This window comes from Etheostoma spectabile, unplaced genomic scaffold (assembly GCF_008692095.1).
Source record: "Etheostoma spectabile isolate EspeVRDwgs_2016 unplaced genomic scaffold, UIUC_Espe_1.0 scaffold00569715, whole genome shotgun sequence".
In the NCBI taxonomy this organism is placed as follows: domain Eukaryota; kingdom Metazoa; phylum Chordata; class Actinopteri; order Perciformes; family Percidae; genus Etheostoma; species Etheostoma spectabile.
In genome coordinates this window covers 959-23,292 of record NW_022605277.1, presented here as the reverse complement: position 1 = coordinate 23,292, position 22,334 = coordinate 959, and the positions used below count along the sequence as shown (strand labels likewise).

The 22,334-nt window shown below is 42.7% G+C and overlaps 1 protein-coding gene across 1 annotated transcript; it reads left to right on the top strand.

The window, feature by feature from the left end:
* Positions 1 to 9,580: 9,580 nt before the first annotated feature.
* Positions 9,581 to 17,308, top strand: LOC116685274 (histone acetyltransferase KAT6A; the record flags this gene model as incomplete). The annotated part of the gene is made up of 8 exons (XM_032510415.1): positions 9,581 to 9,761; positions 10,987 to 11,102; positions 12,587 to 12,668; positions 12,968 to 13,082; positions 13,579 to 13,898; positions 16,628 to 16,739; positions 16,804 to 16,822; positions 17,199 to 17,308. Coding segments are annotated over exons 3-8 (752 nt in total), but the record flags the coding sequence as incomplete, so codon positions are not given.
* Between the last annotated feature and the right edge of the window lie 5,026 nt (positions 17,309 to 22,334).

The following is a 22,334-nucleotide window of genomic DNA, read 5'->3' as shown; positions in this document are numbered from 1 at the left end:
AAACAGAAAAAAAACATGCATTTTAACAACGTGCAATAAATTAAAAACCCATTGGAGCTACACACTACTATCCACCACTCTTTGTGTCCCATCATTGGCTCAAATGTTACAGGTTATCTGACAGGATCTGTTAGAGCACTAGAGCAGCCTAAACACTGTTTTGACTGGCTCCTGGCTTATCTGGCCCCTGTGTGGGTGCTGAAGCTCCTGGTAAAAATGTACCCACACCACACACACACACACACACAACACAAAGTAGGATTATCCTAGAGAGCAGGCGGGAGTCACATGGGGTCTGCCTAACACAGTGACCTGCTTGGCTGCGGATGGCCAACTCTGAAGATGCACAGAGATCAAGCTCCTTTTCTCTCTGACTCAGCCGCTGATCGGCCTGCTACTCTGCCTCACGGCACCAAGGAAAACTAAAGTAACTGCACACCTCAGTGTGAAACAATGTTTGTACAAGGGTGAATTCCTTCATTATGTAACTTCACATTGCACCCAGTAAATATTAGTCAAATTCAAACTGGCAGAGAGTGAATTTTAGCACCCTGTTGCATCAGTGAATTTTTTTTTATTAGTCAAAGATTATGAATTAAAACTGTGGACGTGAATAGGGAGATTTTGTTGTTTGTCTCATTTTCAGGCTAGATGTGGCATGGAAAAAACCGCTGCAGCAGTAAAGAAAATTGAATTTGTGTCTGTCATCACACAAGCTGTTCACTCCTCCTCCCCGCTTCTTCTTGTGATGTTGCTTTCATATGTCTCTCCAGAGGATGCAAACTTATTGCTGCTCAATCATGTGTGTTTTCTGAGTGACTGTTGGGTGTTCTCGATGTATGTATTAGTCTGTGCCAAGTGGCATTATGCATCAAAGAGATAGAAACTGCACGGTAGACAGAGTCGGCGTTGCACACAATCACTCTCTTCCGTTCCCCTACTCTACAAACGGTGCATCATTGCGGTATTGCCCCGCATGATTGCTACGGTCATGATTTCCAAGGAAGAGGGGGGGTACAAGTGAAGGCACATGGGGGGGAGGAAAATCAAAACAAAGGCTAAGCACTGCTTTGACCCCGTTTGAAGGGAGATTTGTGTACTCAACATGCTGATGTTTGTGTCAGAGCGCTCCATTCAAAGGGATCCCAGACCCTATTCTGTCTCACCCTAATAGGGTGCCATTACCAGGTCATGAAGGGGAGGTGTATGGGGGAGTGAAGTCAACCAGGGGTCATGGATATATAGATGGCAAACCTCATTGCCTCCCTAAGCACCGTTAGCAGTATGAGGCTACGGCCATTAGATGGGATGGGATGATGCTGAGCCTTTGTGTGTGTCTGTGTGTGTGTGTGTGTGTGTGTGTGTCTGTGTCTGTCTGTCTGTGTGTGTCTGTGAGATGCTCATTCCATCATAATAGACGAGAGCAATCTCCCTGCCCCGCGGTTGCCCTCTCCTCAACAGCTGGAGCGGGGTGAACCAGAGTTCTCGATGTCAACGTGCAGTGTCACGGCGAGGACGTGTGAAAAAAGTGGCTCGTGAACAACATGCATGCAAAGTCACACTTTCTGCTTGCACACGGTGTTGTGGTTGCTGTGAGTTCCTCCAAAGCGTCCCATTGACCCGTAACAGGCTAGCATTCTGCAGCTAATAGTTGTGGAGCTGCTACATTAGCTTATTATGAACCATCATGGATATATTTATTCCACTTTCTGATCCGGCCCCACCTGTCTTCCTCCCATCACACGCATACCTGCTTGTGCTCAAGGTGAAGACATCATGTATCGTCACTCAGATGAGACCGTGAATACAAAATGCCTCAGACATCGATTATATGCCTCGGGTGCAACCTGCTTCTTCTTTTTTTTTCTCTCCCTTCCCCTCCCCTCCCCCATCATGTTCTCGTCACAGGAGATGATTTGTGTGTTCACAGGATGGATGGGAACATTCTTGGGATTTGCACCACGCCACAGAAATGCTGGGGAAAAGTTGTGTGCAATGAAATGGTCTCCCTTGACTCCCTATTGTCAACTCAAATTTCAGATTTTGGACTGATCCCTTTTTCAAGGAGGAGGTGAAGCTTGTAGAAATTTCGGCCTCCATTTCCTTGTCAGGCATCTGGTGTTTCCATTCTGCCAGAGCCCTGGCCTCAGTTGACCCATTATTAGTCCCCCGAAGTTGAAAGAGCGTGTGTTCCACTCTCTGATGCCACCAGCTTTAACCTCATGCTGTGCTGCTACCACGACCCAGTTCTTGTTTGACATTTAGCGGTACACAAGCAGCAGAGATGGAAAAACTAAAGAGCATTCATTTATTTAAAGGGTCAGTTCACACAAATCGTACTGGACTATTTTCTTTTTTTTCCCCTATGGGGTATCTTGCCACTCTGTTATGTGTGATATCTGCCTCTCAGAGTAACATGCTCATAGTTAAAATGGCATTTAAATTTTCCAGAAAACGGTTCTGTCCTCGAGTTACTCATTGACAATTCATGGGTATATTTTAAGAACTGGAGACAGCATTCGAGGTGGAGCCCCGTTCATCCTATGAGAGTTGCTCTGTGGCGCATAAAGCCATCATCGTCAGAAATGACCCGGATTATTGGCACTACTTTGCACTGTGCAACCCATAGAGCAGGCGCACTAGAGACCGCCACTTCACTTTAGCACTCCACTAATTTGAAATTAAATGATTCAATCATGCGGCTCTTCTATATTTCCAATGTTATCGGACTGAATGGATCAAATGTCTTTTGAAAATAATTCTGATTTAGAATCTGTCCATAGTGAGCTTTCTCTCTCTATCTAATCACAAAACACATTCCGGCCCGTGTGTTTATCAGTGTGTAGTCTCAGCACCAGCCATCATTTGCCTATTTCAGTGAAGGTGTTCCAATTTGACCCTATTGGCTGCAGAAGAACAACCAGGAACAGACGCTGCCAGCCATGAGCCTATCGAAACCATATTAGCAGCAGTAGTGCAGTGCCCAGGGGGAGCACTTACCTTGAGCTCACCAGGACTGTGATGTGAATGGCATTTGGCACGGGAAGTGTAGCTGTGTGAGGCCTTGCGTATGGCTAACCTCACCACCCCACAAATGGAGCCAATGTGTTGAGCAGCTGTGGAAGTGACGGCTGGAGCACGGCTGGAGCATGGCCAGCCCCGCTCCGTTTGATGCAGTGATTTAGCTTTTGTGCTCCTGGCTAACCTCAACGTTAATGGAGGGTGATGCTTGGCTGAAAGGGAGCACACGTTGGCACAACACACGGTCTTCCTCAGGCTGTTGTAGGTGTCACATTAAAATGTAGACCAGTCACTTTCAAGTCATTCCCAGGCCAGCGAGGCTACAGGGATTTCAGATCTTCTACCTGTCAACTGATGGCACTTAAACATGTGTGAGTGTGTGTGGTGTTTCCCGGTCCCCTCTTGTATGAAACTGCGCCATGGCAGCGAGTTGAGGTGTGTGTCATGACTGTGCTTAGTGCATCTAACGACTACAAGTGCAAATGTGTTTGTGTTGTCTCTGCTTGCATGGTGTGTCCCGTAACGGTGATCAATGACTTTGTGTGGAGGTGGGGGGCGGCCATAAGGGAAGTGTGGTGGGGGATGCCAAGATTGGGCTCCCATTTTAATGAGATCCTTGACTTGAGACGAGACAAGGACAACAGCAGCGCGTTTCTCTCTTTCTCTTTTCTCCCATTGCCTTTCATCATTTCTCCCCTCCTCCATTTTTCCCTCTCCTTTCGTCCTTCCTCTATTGTTCTCTCCTTCCTGTCTCACTCTCCTGTCCTCTGTCTTTGGATAACAGAAGCCTTTTTAATAGAGGGGAAACCAGGCCACCACTAGTTGTTTTCTATAACCTATTATCTCTATGCACAAGGTCTCAGACTCTGCTGCATGTTGCCTCAGCCCTCGGGTGTTCATTTTGACCATATGAAAACAAAACGAAGAACTAGGCTGACAGTGGCGTTCAGTGTTGGGCTTAAGTGAGCCATAAAACATGAGTGGTTGTGTCAGACTAGGGTACCTTCACCTGTTCATATGTGTGTAGGCGGTTATTTGAACAGGAACTTGTAAGATATGATTTCATGGCATTTCAAGTCCACCCAGTTGACGCGGCTAGTTGCTAACAGTTGCCACAAGGCGTGTCTTTTTGGCCCAAAGCAACGTTTTGTTCCTGAGCTCTCCTGACGTTGGGGGGGGGGAGCACATGCCAAAGCATGAACACAAAGGCTAAAAATAGACACACACACACACAAACACACCTTCAGTCAAAAAACTACCATGAGACTCAACAGTCATTCGATGTATGAAATATTTAATATGATGTTGTCGTGTAAATGCAATCCTGGCAGTTGATTCTGGCTGAGGTAGAAAAAGATTGAAACAGGAAGGAAACGGGAGGAATTTGAGAATTGTGTTTCACTGTCCCAATATCCCTGTCATGGAGGGAGGATTAGCGCTTCATTTTTAGTATCTGTTGGGGATTAATTTACAGTGGCAGCCAGTAACTGAAGCCTCACTGTAACGTGCGTATCTGTGAAAGGCAATTCGCATGCTCTTGGCTCGTGTTTACCCGAGCGCTCGCAGGGCGAGTGGGAGCAGTTGACCTCCTCCAGCGGGGAAGGGGTTAAGCGTCAGGAATGATTGAGGTGTTGGTCGCACGCAGGCTGCTCAGACTGCTGCTGCAGATTTTTGCTCTTTACACTTTCCATTTTCCTTCACTCTCCTGCCCTCTGGATTCTTATTTATGTCCTCACTCTCTTCCCCCCCGTTTCTCTTTTCTTTCTTCCTGCTGCTGACTTCAATTCTCTCTAGTGACTTAGTTGGTTTGTTTTGCAGCCCCAGTATAACTATTCTCATCACGCATTCAGGTCATTATTAATGATTTGTTTTAGAATCTTGCAGTACAATCCAGTAGATGATCACCATTTTATATGGTTTTACCTGTGAGAATGTAAAATGGTTTCAGAAACCAAGAACTAGGGCTTATACATTTCTCCTCAAAGAAGATTGCATCTTCCTCTTTGCACCCAGCTTGTCTCTCTTTGCTACTCATTCTTTACACCCTTCTTCTCTTTCTTTACCTCTTTCTTCCCCTACTCCCTCACTCCAAACCTTTTTGTATCTCTTGCTCTCTCTGTCCCTGTGCTGGTAGGTGGGTGGGTATGGGGCTGGGGGGGTGGGGGGAAGGGGGTGTTGGAACGAGTCTGAGTCAGAAGGAAATGAACCCAATAAATCAAGCTCTCGTCCCTGTCTCCTCCCTGCCCGGACCTGCTGCCTAACCAGCTCTCTGCAGCTATGTGCACTCACACTACCTTTACATGCACAACATATCTCGGTTTTTGCCCTTATTCCACAAAAAGACAATATATTTGACTAAGCTGTTTACATAGCTAATAAAGTGTATATTCCATTTACAATCCCGTGTATATGAAGTCGTGCACAATAGGATTTTTTCAAAGCTTTCCTCCGGTGGCGGACTTGTTTGACGGTGCAAACACAGCCTCCCTGTCTCATTCATCCGGAGTGGCTGTGGCTCAGAGGTAGAGCAGGTTGTCCTCCAATCACAAGATTGGCAGTTCAAGACCCGGCTCCTCCGGCCGCATGTCGAATTGAATTGAACCATGTACTGTACGATTGGAATAGACTAACACAGTTTCTTCTTTCTCGTCTCCTTATTTTCTTTCATTCCTTCAGCCACCTTCTTAAAAAAGGTTGGTGTTGTGATTTTCTTTGCGCATATCAGGATATCCCAAAACATATTTTAAATATAAAAGTAGGTGTGTTTCCCCTTCCAGCCAGAGATGTGGACTATGTATCTCTAACCCAACCTTGCAAACTGCTGGCCAGTTGGTTTGTGTACAACAACCATAGCAACGCACAAAGCTGAATGTAAGCCGTAAACTGGCTGTAAACGTCTTAATCGGAAAATGGTACATTATATCTAATAATATATACAGAATATCTAAACGGAATATGGTGTTTTACATGACCTGTATCAAATTCAGATATTGTCATATTTGGAAAATGCTGTAATGTCAGTGTGCAACTGTGCATATATACTCCCTGTTGTCCTGAAGAAAACCTTGTAACACCATTTTCCCTGAATGTCATGTTGTTCCCTTTTTTTAAATAAATTATTGGATTTTCCCTTGAGAGTTGAAGTAAACGTTATGACCTTTGTGCTTTCTTCAAAGTTTTTCATGATTTCCAAAATTTTACAGTTATATAAAATATGCAGATTAGTATCCCCTAATAGTGTATCCCACGTGGTCCCCAGCGATGTGCTTGCGAATAGACTTCCTTTTGATTTTTTTTGATGCAGCTATCCTGTAAATTCATAGTAAGTGATGGACGTTATGCCAGTAAGAGGGTATCTTGAGGAAATAAATAATCTTTAACTAAAAACTTAATTTTATATCAGTGCATTGCCTTATCCCTTTTAAGATATCCCAGAATACTGTCTTTTATAGGAGAAAGACAGTCACACACCCCGGTCTGAGCAGCTCCACTGGAGCGGTCGGGGTTAATGCCCTTGCTCAGTGGTGGTGGGGCAAGTGGGACAAGTGTTGCTCTTTCACTTTCCCACCCTAATTTTCTCCCGTTGACTGGGGATTGAACCGGCTACCTCCCGGTCCCGTGCTTGCTTCTGTAACCTTTAGGCCACCAGTGCCCACTGCTGCTGACTGGTGGTCAGGTACCGCCTTCATAAATCGGTTGGATTAATTGAATCAACAGTTCAACAGAAAGTACATGCTTGGTAAACGTAGTGTGCGTTACAGGCCTGTTAAGTTGCTTCATAATATTGAAAGCACATCCTTGAAGTGTGAGTAATGATAACCATTCCTTCACTCAGGTGCTTGAACCAGGCAATGTTGGGGCATCTGTTTGGTAAAGGGATATTTTATACATAAGATGCTTCACAATGAAGTGTTTAAGTGTCTTGTTTAAGATTTAGCTTCATTTGTGCCAGTAAAAGCATCCGTCTGTCCGCTGGACATTTCTTAATGGTTTATTGTGTTGTAACTTTGAATAAATAGTTGGATAATTAGGCTTTTTTTGACCGTGATGAACAGAAAGAGTGTGTCAAAGTGAGTAAATGCAATATAACTTATATTCTTGTATATGTATTCTTTTTTTGTTTTCGTGACCGTTTCTTAATTGCTCTTTAATGTTTAATGTAAAGCACTTTAAATTGCCTTGTTGCTAAAATGTGCTATAGAAATAAAGTTCTCTTCCTGCTGCAGGACTCAGCCTACATGAGGTGAACGCTCTTACTGGGTGAGCTAGAGCCCACCCCACAAGACAATTTTGAACGAGAAATATTGTGTTTATTGTGTACATTTTAATCTCATGGGACAAGATCTCGTCACAGCTTTAACAAGTGGTTTTGGTCAGATAATCCTAATTCCACCCACTGCTTTTAAGTGGTGTTAAACAATAGAATACAAAACGGTCAAAATGAATTTTAGGCATCTTAAAGTGCCCATATTATGAAAAAATCACTTTTTGGGGGATTTTGGTTACTTTGTGTCTCTGGTGATTACACACACATACACACTTGGAAGTAAAAACTAACCATGCTGTTTTCAGTGAGATCTGGTTTTTCTCGGTCTTCAGTCTCCGGGTGAGCTGTTCAACATCTGCACGGCTTTCTAGCCGAGACCAGGTGGCTAACCGTAGCATGCTAGCTCATTCTCAATGGCTAAACACTGCTCCAACAGCCACTAGTTGACCAGAATCTCCAAAAGAACTACTTCCTGTCCCTGTTGTGTCCCTGGTCTAGAAGAAGTCTCCCAGCTAATCCTGCCTTGGACTGACCAAAGCTGGAGAAAGGGTTATCTAGCTGATGGATCTTACCGAGCTACTGAGCATGTGCAGCTCCCAACAAAGATAGGATAGAAGGGTGATGTCTCACTCTGGAGCTAAAACAGAGACCTAAACACACAGGGTGAAAACAGGATCTGCAGCAATGTGCAGTACAACAAAAAAATGTGTTTTTGTGAAAATTAAACCATGTAAACCTATTCTGGTACAACCTCAAAATTCAATTATGAACCTGAAAAGGAGCAGAATATGGGTGCCGTAAATCCCAGTACAACACTATTATAGAATTTTAAAAACACAAAGTTCCTCCTACCATTTGATGTTACTAAAATTAATTTGTGTACAGTATATTTAGTCAGAGTACTTGTGACAATAATACAGATTTTACCCATTTTTTATGTTGTATATTCTGCAATAGACCAAATGTGTTGCAGTAAGCCACCACTTCCCCTTAGGGCGTCCAGGAAACTTTCAAGGAGAGTCATTCCGTGGCCCCTCCCTCTTGTGTTTGTGTGTGTGTGTGTGAAGTGCACCTGCAGTGCTTCAGGGATGTGATTTTTCAACTTTATTGGACACACGCGTCCTATTTGATTGCCTAACAACATATAAAGTCTTATCCTGCCTTCTGTTTGCCTGGACACAAACCAGGCTTAGTCCTGCGCTTGTGTGTATATCAGATAATGTGTTTGTTCTGTGTCACTGAGTACACACCTGCTGGCATGGGGTGTGTTTTCTGGGACAGACTAGGGCCAGGCGATCTCAAGAAAATCAAATATCACGACATTCATGACCAAATCCCTCGATTGTTGATATTGCGATGATATTGTAGGGTTGACATTTGGCGCTTCAACAAACTGTTCTTTACACAATGGGATTTTGGAAAAATGATCAACAATGTCAATTTAATGACAAATAACAGAAGACAGTGTTTTCTCCAGGTTAGTGGAAGACTTAGGTGGACATATTTGTCTGGGGGTTTAGGGGTCCTCCCTCGAGAAAATGTTAAATTTTTTTTGAGAAAGCTTAAGCAGATAATAAATAAAACAATTCAAAACCTTAATACAAAACTTTCAAAATAAGTCCACCAGAGACCAACTACAGCCATTAGTTCGGAGAAAAGTAATTCCGTAAGTTTGGATGCTCCCAATTGATTTTACATTCACTTGATTTAGGTGGTGCCCAAAACGGCCTAGGTGCTGCACCTAACCCTAATAATGTTAGCTAGTAAGTCTGGTGAGTTCAGAACATGACATCTCTTTACTTTAATGCAGCCTTTAAAATTAGGAAAAGACAACCCTTACCCTATTACAATATCCAAAATGCTATCTACTCTCATATCATAATATCGATTTAATATTGATATGTTGCCCCGCCCTTGGACAGACTAAAAGATTTATGCAGCACCAGAAATGAATGTCAGATGCCATGTTCCAAAATAAGTGTCAAATGGGACATGTTGCGGTGGAATTCAGCTCCTCAGCCAGTACAACCAAAGAAACCGAGAGACAGCTTTTGATCACACAACACAGGAGTCGGCAGAGACATTGACAACATGACACGCCACTTAAATTATACACGCACACTGGTCACTGTGTAGCTCTCATGCTCTTCATTATCCTAAACTCTCTGTTCACAGATCCACATGCTCTGTCACGGTAGTTCTCTAGTCCGCTGTTGGCTTGTTAATGCACACACAGCAACAGTCATTCACTGTGGCAGGGCCACTTTGTTGTTTTTTTACTTGTACAATTAAGCTGTTAAGTTGACTGACCGTCTCAACTCTTCTTTCTTTCCCCCCCCCCTCTCTCTCCTGTCCGTCTGCCAGCCGGTGGCAGAGCCCATCCCCATCTGCAGCTTCTGCCTGGGCACCAAGGAGCAGAATCGTGATAAGAGGCCTGAGGAGCTCATCTCCTGTGCCGACTGTGGCAATAGTGGTGAGTGAGTGCTGCTCTGTGACCATTACGACCCCAGATCCTTCCACCATTTCAGTCTGTGACTTGGTTAAACTATCCTAGTGTTGTGAAAGACAACCACAGAGGAAAAGGATCCGATCAGCTGTCTGCAAAGTATAAATTGGTTGGAAGTGTGATTGGTTACAATACGGGCAGTTATAGAGAGAGTGCACATTTGCAGTGTGGGCAAGAAGAACTCTCTGCTTTCCATTGACTTTTATTGCGTGATGTTTCCCCCTCGTCAATTTCATCTGCTAGCCAACAACAGAAAAATCCCTAAAAGCTGCTGCGTAGTGATATTAACTACCAACAATGTAAAGAACCCATGACTTAAGTTTGTATAAGCCACCAACCCGAAAACCTGAGCTTTTATGAAGACAAAGGTGGATACAGATGTGAGGATCTGTGGGATTCTGACACTACTCGTTCTAACGTTATGTCCGACATTACATGTGTTAGCTTAACTTCCAGACAGACAGTTAGGCTAAAACTGACAATTGAGTATCTGCAATAAAAGTTCTTTGGGTCAGCAGTTTATAAAAACTGAAGTCATGGGTTATTTAACCTATTGGTAGTTAATATCACCACACAGCAGCATTTAGCCATTTTTCTGTTTGCTCACACACTGAACTGACGAGGAGGAGAAATACAAGTCGCAATGTAAGTCAATGGTGAGCAGAGAATTGCCCCCCCTCTCCCCCTCCACATTTTCTTAAGGAATTGTAGCCATTCTAGTTTCTTCTAGAGCTATTCTTTATAGTTGCTCTGTTGCGTACTTTTGGTTATTATTCTTTTACCTCTGCCCATTTTTTTGGTCCAGGATCTCATGCTTAAACTTGAATTAGACTCTGCTTTCTGAGAAAGGGGGATATAATTATGGTTTTCCTCCAGCTTAGTGAAAGCAGAGGAGAGGATTGTGTTCCTCCTCTTTCCTCAGAGGGTTTCTGTCCCAGACAAGACCATCTACTCTACAGCTACTCTTGAAAACCGCAAAAGCACAGCTCTGACAGATTGTCATTTATGTTTGAACACTTTCTTTGCAGCCAGGTTTGATTCAGTAAGGGCTTTCAATTCCAAAAGGAGTTCTTTTTTCCCTCCTCCTTCATCCTGCTATGATGCAAGTGGGTCACAGCTGTCAGTCAGCGGCAGCAAAAGAGCCTGTGACGTTGACTTACTTGTTTGTGTATGCGTGTCTATCTACCTGCAGGCCACCCGTCCTGTCTCAAGTTCTCCCCAGAGCTCACAGCGCGAGTCAAGGCTCTGTGGTGGCAGTGCATCGAATGCAAGACTTGCAGCAGCTGTCAGGATCAAGGAAAAAATGCGGTGAGTGGATGAGTGAATATGGCGGCCTGGCAGCCTAACAGTGTCTGTAAGCACTCTCTTCCCTGCTTAAGTACCAGATAGAGATGCTGATAGACATATCTGTGGTCCTGGGATTGAGCTATTTTAGTCAGTACCGGCATGATTTCAATCTTCTTCTATTTTCTCCTACTTGTCAAGTGAGGAATCATTGTTATTCAAACATTTGTAGAGAGGTTTGACGCTTAGACAAAATGCACAACATACTGCCGAGATGCACACTGATCCAATTCATCTTTGGGGATGGAGAATAAAATAGAAACAAAGTTGCTTAAACCAATGACGGTGGACATTTTCAAAGTACTGTCCAACTTTATATGGCAAATTCATTTTAATTAAACAAAGTCTTTTAATGCACTTTTGTGCTAGCCTGGAAATCCAGACCCAAATCCGAAAGATTAAGGGTCTGGCATCAAGTAATGAAAGTCGCCCATCTCGAGGGGCGGCACCAAACGTGCATTTGAAAATCTTACTGCACGCAATTGGATAACCATAAGACCAATCACAACAACACACAGGGTGACATATCCAGAGCCCCATATGCTTAGCTACCGGTGGAGCTAACTGGTAGATTAGACTGTCGTCATCTGTTCAGCTCGCCTCTGGCCCCGCCTACATCAGACACACCAATGTGATTGGTGCAGCTCGCCTCTGGCCCCGCCTATATCCGATGCACTGATGTGATTGGTGCAGATTGGCTACAAGGGTATAGTTAATGAGCAGCATTACTCGATGCCAGAGTAACTCGTGAGAACTCTGCATTTCCACGGTCCTTTTGTGCATACATATGTAGAAATCTGTTCGATTAGAATGAGCTCAGGAGCTTTGGTCAGCACTAAATGTATCCTCTGTCAAAGTGCATCATATCCATCTTATTGGAAATGGGTGACACATATTTGACTTGATTTTAAAAATAAAATTTCCCCCCTAATATCTTTTCTAGCTTTCATGTACAGTACCAGTCAAAGGATTCACTTTCTAATTCAAGTGAATGGGAAAGTGTGATCGTTTGACTGGTACTGTATGTTTGTCATGTACTATGCCTCCCTATTAAATTGGGTCACTTAGACTAAACCTGGTCTGAAACACATCTAAAGTAGGGCTGCCCAATAACAAAAAATAAAATTATCATCATCACAATTATTTTGGTCAGTGTTGAAATCATGATTAATTAACATGGTTACTCGTTGACTTTTAGAAAGATGTTGCATTTTTTGAATAAAAAACAATTGTGAAAGGGTCAAACAAATCACAACACTAGACAAAAAAAAATAAAACAGGCAAATGATAATAAACAGTTTACTTGCAAAAATGTAATTGAAAATGTAATGCAAAATACATCGTTTTTTTCTTGATTACATTGTTTTTGTGATTGGTAGGAGCCAAAATCTGATTGTTCTAAAACGATAGATAATCATCCATACTATGTGTGTGTCTGTACTGTTCAGGACAACATGTTGTTCTGTGACTCCTGTGACCGGGGCTTCCACATGGAGTGCTGTGATCCTCCCCTCACGCGGATGCCAAAAGGTAAGTAAACAGGACTGCTACTTTAACTCATCACCTTACCTCTTCATTGGCCATTTACAGACTCCCAGGGATTCAACTAAAATAATACACAAAGCTCCTACATTAACTACCCTATTTGACCATTATAGTTGCACTAAATTAGGTTTTCTCATGAAGCACCTAATGCTCCGCTGGTAAGCGCTAATTTATTTGATACTGAGCATGTTGGTATCTGCACTGAAGCCTGTCTTGTCTAATCCACCTCAGGGTATGTGAACTTGCTCTTTTACTACTCTTTTTTTTTTTTTTTCCCCTCCCAGGCATGTGGATTTGCCAAATCTGCCAACCCAGGAAAAAGGGAAAGAAGCTCTTACACGAAAAGGCAGCACAAATCAAACGGCGCTACAACGCGCCACTGGGCCGGCCTAAGAACAGGTAAAGGAAGGCCTTCAGCCAGTAGAGAGCCGCAGCAACAGGCCATGTATCTGCTTCACCAGAGAACAGCCGCAACACGCCTACTCTCCTACTAAATGTATTGTGACTCTGCATTTCGTTGTACTTTTATGTTGTTAGCCTTAACAACAGAGCCGCTTCAATACCCTTGTTAGATAATTTTACATTACAGAGTTCTGTGTTGCGTTTGGTTTGTCGCTGTGTGTTTGTGGTGGAAAACGGAGACAGAGTGGCGTGCCAGAAACGCAGTGACATAGGTTCGCTTTAAGGCCAGACTGATGTTGAAAGTCCCTCTAATGGACAGAACGTGTTACAGCAACCACATGCATTCAATATTTGGATATAAAAACAAAATAACAATGAAATTCAAATGTTATTATAGAGGAAGATTGACAGCTCTAATATATGGACGTGTGCTTTACCAGGTTACCCATGTGCCCAATAAGCAGACTTTTAAACGGACTCCTTTCCTCCACAGGCCGGGGCGGCCCTTCAAGAAGCTGGGTGGGCGTGGTCGGCGGAAGCGCTCAGCCTCCGCCAACTCATCCTCCAGCTCCTCCTGTGAGGGTTACCCTGGTGACGACCGACTGCTTTTTTCTATGCGGGACGACGACGATGACATGTCACAGGGCAGCCTGCGCTTCAACAACAAGACCAAGGGCCTCATCGACGCCCTCACAAAGTTCTTCACACCGTCGCCTGAGGGCCGTAAGGCCCGGCAGGAAGTAGTAGACTATTCACAGCAGTGCCGTATCCGAAAGAAAGCCAGTCGCAAAGGAGAAGGAGATGACAGAGGAGGTAAGGAGTAGCTGTGCTACCTGTACACACAGCACTTCACTTTACCATTGCGGGATAACTTTTGGTCTGCAGATGAACACGTCTGGTTTATGATATTAGATTTTTACTGGTCCAGTTGACAAAAAGAATCAAGTTTTTCCATTATTGTTAGTATTATTATTTATACAAAAGGGTACAAGATTGGAAGCTTAGAATATGTTATCGTAAACTGACCAAAAATGTATTATTATACGTCTAAAGTTAATGTTCTTGACAGGGATATCATAAATAGCTTTGGAATTGCAGTGTAACTGTAACTGTAGTGTATTGTGGGTAGTGAACGAGACATGAAACAAATTTGCAACAGTGCAGCAACACAAATTCTTAATGAAGTGACTGCAAAAACATGAAGAGTAGGCTATGGATTTTAACATCTCAAAAACGTCCACTACATACATTGGTAATATTTGCACTTTAATGAGCCATCAGCATCATGATATAAAAACACATACTCTATCTTCATGCATCTTTTCCCACTTTATCAGACTCGATTAGGGGTCGTCAGCTAGATGGTTTGCTAACACAGTGATTCCCAAAGTGGGGGTCGCGAGCCAGAGAGGGGGGGTCGCGAGCTGATTTCCAGAAATAAAATAAAAATTTAAAAACGATTAGAAATAGCATAGAGTTAGCTATGATTTTAACACAAGATAAAACTAGTGGCTAAATTTAAAATAAAACCAAGCAACTAAATAAAAAGGGAACAGGTTTTGATTTTCTTTCTTTCCGAGTAGCGTTCCAACATTAACACTACAACTGCCGGGATTCGGTCATTTTGACCGCAGATTCTAAACTCTATAATCTGTCATGATAAATACTAATTGCAATTTTAATGCAGGTACTGTGTTAGGATATCTTTAGAAAAACTAAATAACACCAAAATGTAAAATTAACGTGTTTATTATACACTTGAGTTGCCCAGGTGCTTCAATAACTCATATCATGGCATAGTAAAACGTAATTATTCCATTCACATCTGAAAAATATGGTATGTAAACATGCAAATAACACCTAAAAGTATTCTTTTGAACATTATAACCTAACGTAACCTGTCATGCCTCCGTGTGGTGTCTGCTGTGGTGCGCATTGCTCCTCGGACCGCGCCCGCTCCCTTTCCTCCTCTAACTCTGTGTCTCAGCTCCTCTGCCAGTTGCTGCCTGAACTTCCTCCAGACAATGTCCCTGCTGGTGCCCTCCTTGGAGAGGATGTGTGTGATTCCAGGCAGTTTGAGGATGTATAAAGTTGTAAACACGTAGGCAGCCACGGCCATCTAGCTCCGTGTACCGCTCCTTCCACAGAGCGAGCGCCCAGCGCTGCCTTCTGGTAAAGAACGGAGTCCATCCCCGCCGTACTCATGGTGGTAGCAGCGTTACCTACTCTGGCTTTACCTTCGGCCCATCGCTGATGCCCACCTTGTACTCCAGACCGCTTATGACGTTCTCTGACAGAGAGCTGATGGTAACTAAGCAACAATTTGCATCTTCAACCGTGCGAAAGATTAAAACCAACACCACGAAATACGAATACTGTATGGCCGAAATAGGTAAAAGGGATTTTATTTTTTTTTGCCTAGTGTGTAATGATATAAAAACTATTTTAAATAAAATATAGAGCTTTTTAACTTGCTGTGCTCCAAACATACTGCACATCCACCTCATAGGTGAGATAAGTTCAAATTAAAGTATGAGAAATTACTGTAGAATAATGTCATGGCTGTTGGTTATTTGTGTCGTCAATATGCTCATGTTTGGATACGCCTGTAGTGCGTGCGCGATTGCGCGCAATGTTAATAGTGGGGGGGGGGGGGGTCGCGAGTCACTTGCACCGTTACTTGGGGGTCGCGGGCTGAAAGTTTTGGGAACCCTGTGCTAACAGACCATGTACCATCAGCTGTATTTGTGATGCAAACGCAGTGCTTAAATGTTATTACCATGTTACTCATTGCAAATTGTGGACCGAGGGTAATATGGTGCAGAACTGATTTGTCATTTGCCGCCTCAAAAAATTGTTGCCTATGCATGGAACGAAAGTGCTTTGTAATACGAAGTGGCCACCTCCACTTCTCTTTCCACTGAACTTAAGTAACGCACAGTAGAAGAGAATAAATGCTAGAGAGCAGACACATTAGGAGCATTCACTTCCAAGTTTCACTGCCACCAGAACACCAAATAAGTTTCTTCGAAGCTTTGGGCACTTGCGCCTCCAGTGTTAACCTGGCGGCTCCCAAATGGACCCGCGGAGTGAGCTTGCCCGGAGAGCCGGAGACGCCAGACACAGCCGTTGTGCGGTCACCTTCACCGGTTTAACATGGAAAACCCAAATGAAGCAGGAAACATTCTCTGAGAACTTCATGTCCTGTCTGTCTTAAAGGATAACTTGAGCCAACCCCAGTTGCACAGTTTAGTCAGAGCAGAGAGAGTACTAACAACAGAGCAAGGTGGCAAATGACTTGGGACTCATTGATGATATAGGACCTGCATGTTGGTCTTTCACGTCATCCCCTGTGGTAAAAAGTACTACTTGATTATCAGTTTATTTTACCATGACCATGTTTAAACGTCTCAATGTCTGCCTGCTTTGGCTGCTAGTGGCACAATATTAAAAGATCCGACAGGACACATCTTGGCACTCTGTCTAGCAAGCTTCTCACTAGATTTGCATCGATGTTGGACTCTTGTGTTTCAATCCCCAGGACAATCAGGAAGGCAGCGACTGGCGTGACGAAGACGAGAAACTTCCAGGCCACGAGAACCTGACGGAAAAAGACATTGAACTGTTCAGACACATCAGGAGCTGGCTCTGCAGGTACAGTAAAGACATAAAGACAGGCTGATATGAAATATCTTAAACTTAAAATTTTGTGTTAAAGGAACAGAGATGGGACAATGGTAAGGGAGGACCAGCGCTGAAGAGGGGCCACCTTGGGAGGTAGAGCTAAGCAATAAATCAATAAAGAAGTATGAGATTACATATCATCTTAGATCTTGGATATCGTAGTATGTTGTGTTGTCTTTTCCTGTATTTAAAGGCTGCATTACAGTAAAGTGATGTCATTTCCTGAACATACCAGACTGTTGTAACTGTTCTGTTATTGGCCTTTACCCACTTAGTCATTATATCCTCATTACTGATGATTATTATCAAAAATCTCATTTGTAAGTATGTTGTGAAAGCTCCAGTAGTCAACATTACAATATCGTTGCCGTATCAATATGAGTTATGGTCAGAAATATTGTGATATTTGATTTTCTCCACATCATCCAGCCCTACTGGGAGGAGATCTATGACGCCATGACTGAGGCCGCCAGGCTGGAGTCATTGGACGTGATATTATGTAAACCCATGGTGTGCAGCGGGGGAGCTGGATGGGAATGGTGATGATAATGTGGTCAGAAAGAGCAACGCCACCTAGCTAGTAAAATATGAAGGCTTCACCCAGACGAGGTCTGTAGGACGTAGACACGTTTGTGAGTGGAAAGGGTCAATGAGCTGGTAGTCTATTGTATTTTATTAAAAATTGGATTTCCATGGAGCGGTTGCCAAATACAGAGCAGGAACATGAGTGCTGATCAAAGGTTTGGTTTTAAATGGCCAATAGATGCAAATAATAAGAGGTAATTGAGGGACAAAAACTTGACTGTGAGGTAATTAAGTTACAATGTTGCCATTGGACCATTTGCTTGAATGATACTCCATGGTCGAAAGGGCTGGTGGCTGGTCTGTGTAATCACAACCTGGAACGGGGTGGAGTGCATGAGACCTCTGCCCGTCTCAGTTAGGCACATGAAGTTAGTGATGGTGTCAAAGGACACCTATGTTTGTTGGAGTGAATAGAGAAGGGTCAACTACGTCATGGTACATGGCATTCTGGTTAGGGCTTGCCATCTTGTCTGACACGGCGCTTTGTTTACATTCATTCTGCTCATTCATGCAGAATTCATGCATCTGTTCCCACTTTATCAGACTCGATTAGGGGTGGTCAGCTAGATGGTTTGCTAACAGACCTACTACCAGCTGTTATTGTGATGCACAGGCAGTGCTTAAATGTTACTCTCGTTTTTAAAAATGATCCAGCTCTGATGTTAGTATTTGGAATTGTAGAGTGCAGAAAAAATGGTGCAGAACTGATTTCTCATTTGCCGCCTCAGAAATTGTACTATGCATTGAAAGAAAGTGCTTTGTAATGCGAAGTAGCCCCTCCACTTCTCTTTCCACTAAACTTTCCAATTAAGTAACGCACAATTAGAAGAGAATAAATGCTACAGTGAAGACACATTAGGAGCATTCACTTCCAAGTTTCGCTGCCACCAGGTGTGATTTTGTTGTACAATGGATTAGCAGGCTTATACAACCTGCATGAAACCAGTTCTGTGATAAATTTAGTCCGTCAAAAGACTAGTGATGATTCAAAACCAGTTTGATCTTACACCACAAAGGTTGATGTTAGGCCTACACCGTAGCCTTCTTAAGTGGCCTTTGCTGTGGTGAGCATTTATACTTTTGCGCTCTCTGGTAGAGAGAGGGAGAGAGTGACAGGGGTTAGCTTCAGAAAGAGTACCAACAAGTGTCTCCCCTGTGCTTTCTGACCATGGTAGTAAAGGTGCACTTTGAAAGGAGTAGGAAGACGAATCCGCGGCCAAGCGGACCAATCACAGTTGTTGTGGTCGGTGTTGCCGCGATGTGAAGTTACATTTCTGGGGAGCCTCGGTGGATGTACTTTCTTTTTCTTTCTTAATGTTAATGAAAACAAAACTTTAATTTTGATTTGTTACATACATACAGTACAATATAGTGAAACTAGAAAATTCCGCAGAAATTTTATCAGTGTGCCTACTACTTGGTGCACATCCGAACAGCAAATAAACTTAATAAAAAATAATAAGTGTCTTAACCCTTCAGAGATATAACTCTTTAAAACCTATTTAAGATGTTAGGACGTGTGTGTGTGTCTGTCTGTGTGTGTGTCTGAGAGAGAGGGAGACAGATGGATGTCCACAGACAGACATACAAAGTATGGTTGCCTGGTTACTAAGGACCAATAGGAAGCCTTTCATCTCTGTGATGTCATCTCTTTGATATGTAGTCAGTTAACGACTGCACCTGGCACCAACTGTTACCAGCTATTAAGAGACTGATCAAGCTCTCAAACAAATGATCATATCACCAAAAGGATACAAGATATCAATTAATTGAGGTGCTGTGGGCACCACAAGGCCCTTGTGAACGTATTGATATAAAATTTATGTGGATAAACTTTAAAATGTGGGCGTATCAGCGATGTAAAAAAGTCCTTCGCTCTGCGTTTTGCTCAGAAATGCGGACGATGTTTACCATTACAGTGAATGGAGGAAAATGTGGAACTGTTCTCATTTGAAAGGTTGCTGAGCGGAAAGTATACATCATATCACATAAATGAGCACATTCGATGAAACTAGACAAGAATACCTACGTTTTGATGTATAAATTGTCCATGACAAGTTAGAATTGTTGGCGTGGGAGCAAGTATAGAGAAAAAAAAAAAAGATAACTTTTTTAGTCTCCCCACTCTGTCCCCCACTCTAGCTCCGAACATTCCGCCACATACACACACATTGGAAAATCTGAACGGTCTGAAAACGGGACGATACGTAAACTGGGATTTGGGAGAAACCGTGCTTGATATCTGAACGCCCATTCAGCGCAATAAACACCAAAGTCTTGTCTTCGGTTTAAACTTTTAATCATGTTTCTACGTTAAAGTATGGCGACACAGCATGGGCCAAAGGGGGGGCGTTTTTGAGCAATGTTGAGCGATTTCCCGAACATTTCCCATTCAAGTCAATGAGAAAAGTTTGCCGGTTTTTTGCCGATTTCGGTAAACCACGCGGCAAATCTCTTAGAAAAATCATAGCACACCATTCCCGATCATTACCCCCATTTCGGTGTAATGTGTTGCGCGTGTTGGCAACGCTTGGGACTAGTAGCGGACGAAATTTGGCGGAAGATGAAGAATAAATAACTAGAAAATTCCGCAGAAAATTTATCAGTGTGCCTACTACTTGGTGCACATCCGAACAGCAAATAAACTTAATAAAAAATAATAAGTGTCTTAACCCTTCAGAGATATAACTCTTTAAAACCTATTTAAGATGTTAGGACGTTGTGTGGTGTCTGTCTGTGTGTGTGTCTGAGAGAGAGGGAGACAGATGGATGTCCACAGACAGACATAAAAGTATGGTGCCTGGTTACTAAGGACCAATAGGAAGCCTTTCCTATTGTGATGTCATCTCTTTGATATGTAGTCAGTTAACGACTGCACCTGGCACCAACTGTTACCAGCTATTAAGAGACTGATCAAGCTCTCAAACAAATGATCATATCACCAAAGGATACAAGATATCAATTAATTGAGGTGCTCGTGGGCACCACAAGGCCCTTGTGAACGTATTGATATAAAATTTATGTGGATAAACTTTAAAATGTGGGCGTATCAGCGATGTAAAAAAGTCCTTCGCTCTGCGTTTTCTCAGAAATGCGGACGAGTTTACCATTACAGTGATGGAGGAAAATGTGGAACTGTTCTCACTTGAAAGGTTGCTGAGCGGAAAGTATACATCATATCACATAATGAGCACATTGGATGAAAACTAGACAAGAATACCTACGTTTTGATGTATAAATTGTTCATGACAAGTTAGAATTGTTGGCGTGGGAGCAAGTTATAGAGAAAAAAAAAAGATAACTTTTTTAGTCTCCCCACTCTGTCTCCCACTCTAGCTCCGAACATTCCGCCACATACACACACATTGGAAAATCTGAGCCGGTCTGAAAACGGGACGATACGTAAACTGGGATTCTGGAGAAACCGTGCTTGATATCTGAACGCCCATTCAGCCCAATAAACACCAAAGTCTTGTCTTCGGTTTAAACTTTTAATCATGTTTCTACGTTAAAGTATGGCGACGCAGCACGGTCCCAAAGAGGGGGCGTTTTGAGCGATGTTGAGAGATTTCCCGAAAATTTCCCATTCAAGTCAATGAGAAAATGTTGCCGTATTTTTGCCGATTTCGGTAAAACCACGCGGCAAATCTGGTTGAAAAGTCATAGCACACCATTCCCGATCAATACCCACATTTCGGTGTAATGTGGTGCGCGTGTTGGCAACGCTTTGGGACTAGTAGCGGGACGAAATTTGGCGGAAGATGGAGAATAAGAATAATAATAATAACTAGAAAATGCATTTCCTGCAGAAAATGCGTGGGAATGCTGAATAGCTGAATTGCTAAAGCTAACCTAGTTGAATAGTTAAATGAATGAAGTAAAATGAATAGTTAAAGCTAATCTGTAGAAAAAGCTTAAGTCAGTAAGAAGATGTTGAAGTTTTGAGAAGAGTGGAAAAAGTAGGAAACTTAAAGTAGTAATAAAAAAAGTTGAAAAAGTAGGAATGGTTTTTAATTAAGTTGAATAACAACAATAATGTAAAAAGATGGAAAAATTCTAAAAAATTGAAATGCTAAAGCTACTTGAGAAATAGCATAATTCAGTAAGAAGATGTTTAAGTAGTGAGAATATTTGAAAAGTCGTAAAGTTGTAACATATAATGAGAGTCACACACACACCACACAGACGTTTTTTAAGTTTGAACCACGTCTGTAAGTGAAAGTATGAAGTCGCTGAAACTTTGGGAACATAAGAAGATTTGAAGGATTTGAAGCTTGCTCTCATTGACTTTAATGTTAAATAAAATGTTTAAAAGCTTAATATTTGAAAAAGTATAAATTGCAGAAAAATAGCTGAAGAAGTCCCATCATCTGCTGAATGAGCTGAAGATTTGAAAAAGTTGAATTTGAAGAGTTTTAAACTAGATGATGTTAAACCACTGTGGGAATTTGAACCGGGTCTCTGGCACGAAAGGTATGAGACATAACCACTGCGCCACCACAGTAACATCTTCTAATGAGCTATACATGTTGATATATAAATATCATGTATGTGTGTGTGTGTGTCTGTGGTGGTGTGTCTCTGCTTCTGTGTGCCTGTGTGTGTCTGTGAGTGTGTGTGTCTCTGTGTCTGTGTGTGTCCTTGTGTATGTGTGTGTCTGTCTCTGTGTGTGTGTGTCTGTGTGTCTGTGTGTGTGTCCCTGGTGTCTTTGTGTGTATGTCTCTGTGTGTGTGTGTTTGTGTGTGTGTGTGTCTATCTGTGTTTTTGTGTGTGTGTGTCTGTCTGTGTTTGTGTGGTCTGTCTGTCTGTGTTTGTGTGTGTGTGTGTGTCTGTGTTTGTGTCTGTCTATGTGTGTGTGGTGTGTGTGTCTGTGTGTGTGAGTGTGTCTGTCTGTGTTTGGGTGTTTGTGTGTGTGTGTGTGTGTGTGTCTGTCCATCTGTCTCTGTGTGTATGTGTGTATGTTTATGTCTGTGTGTGTGA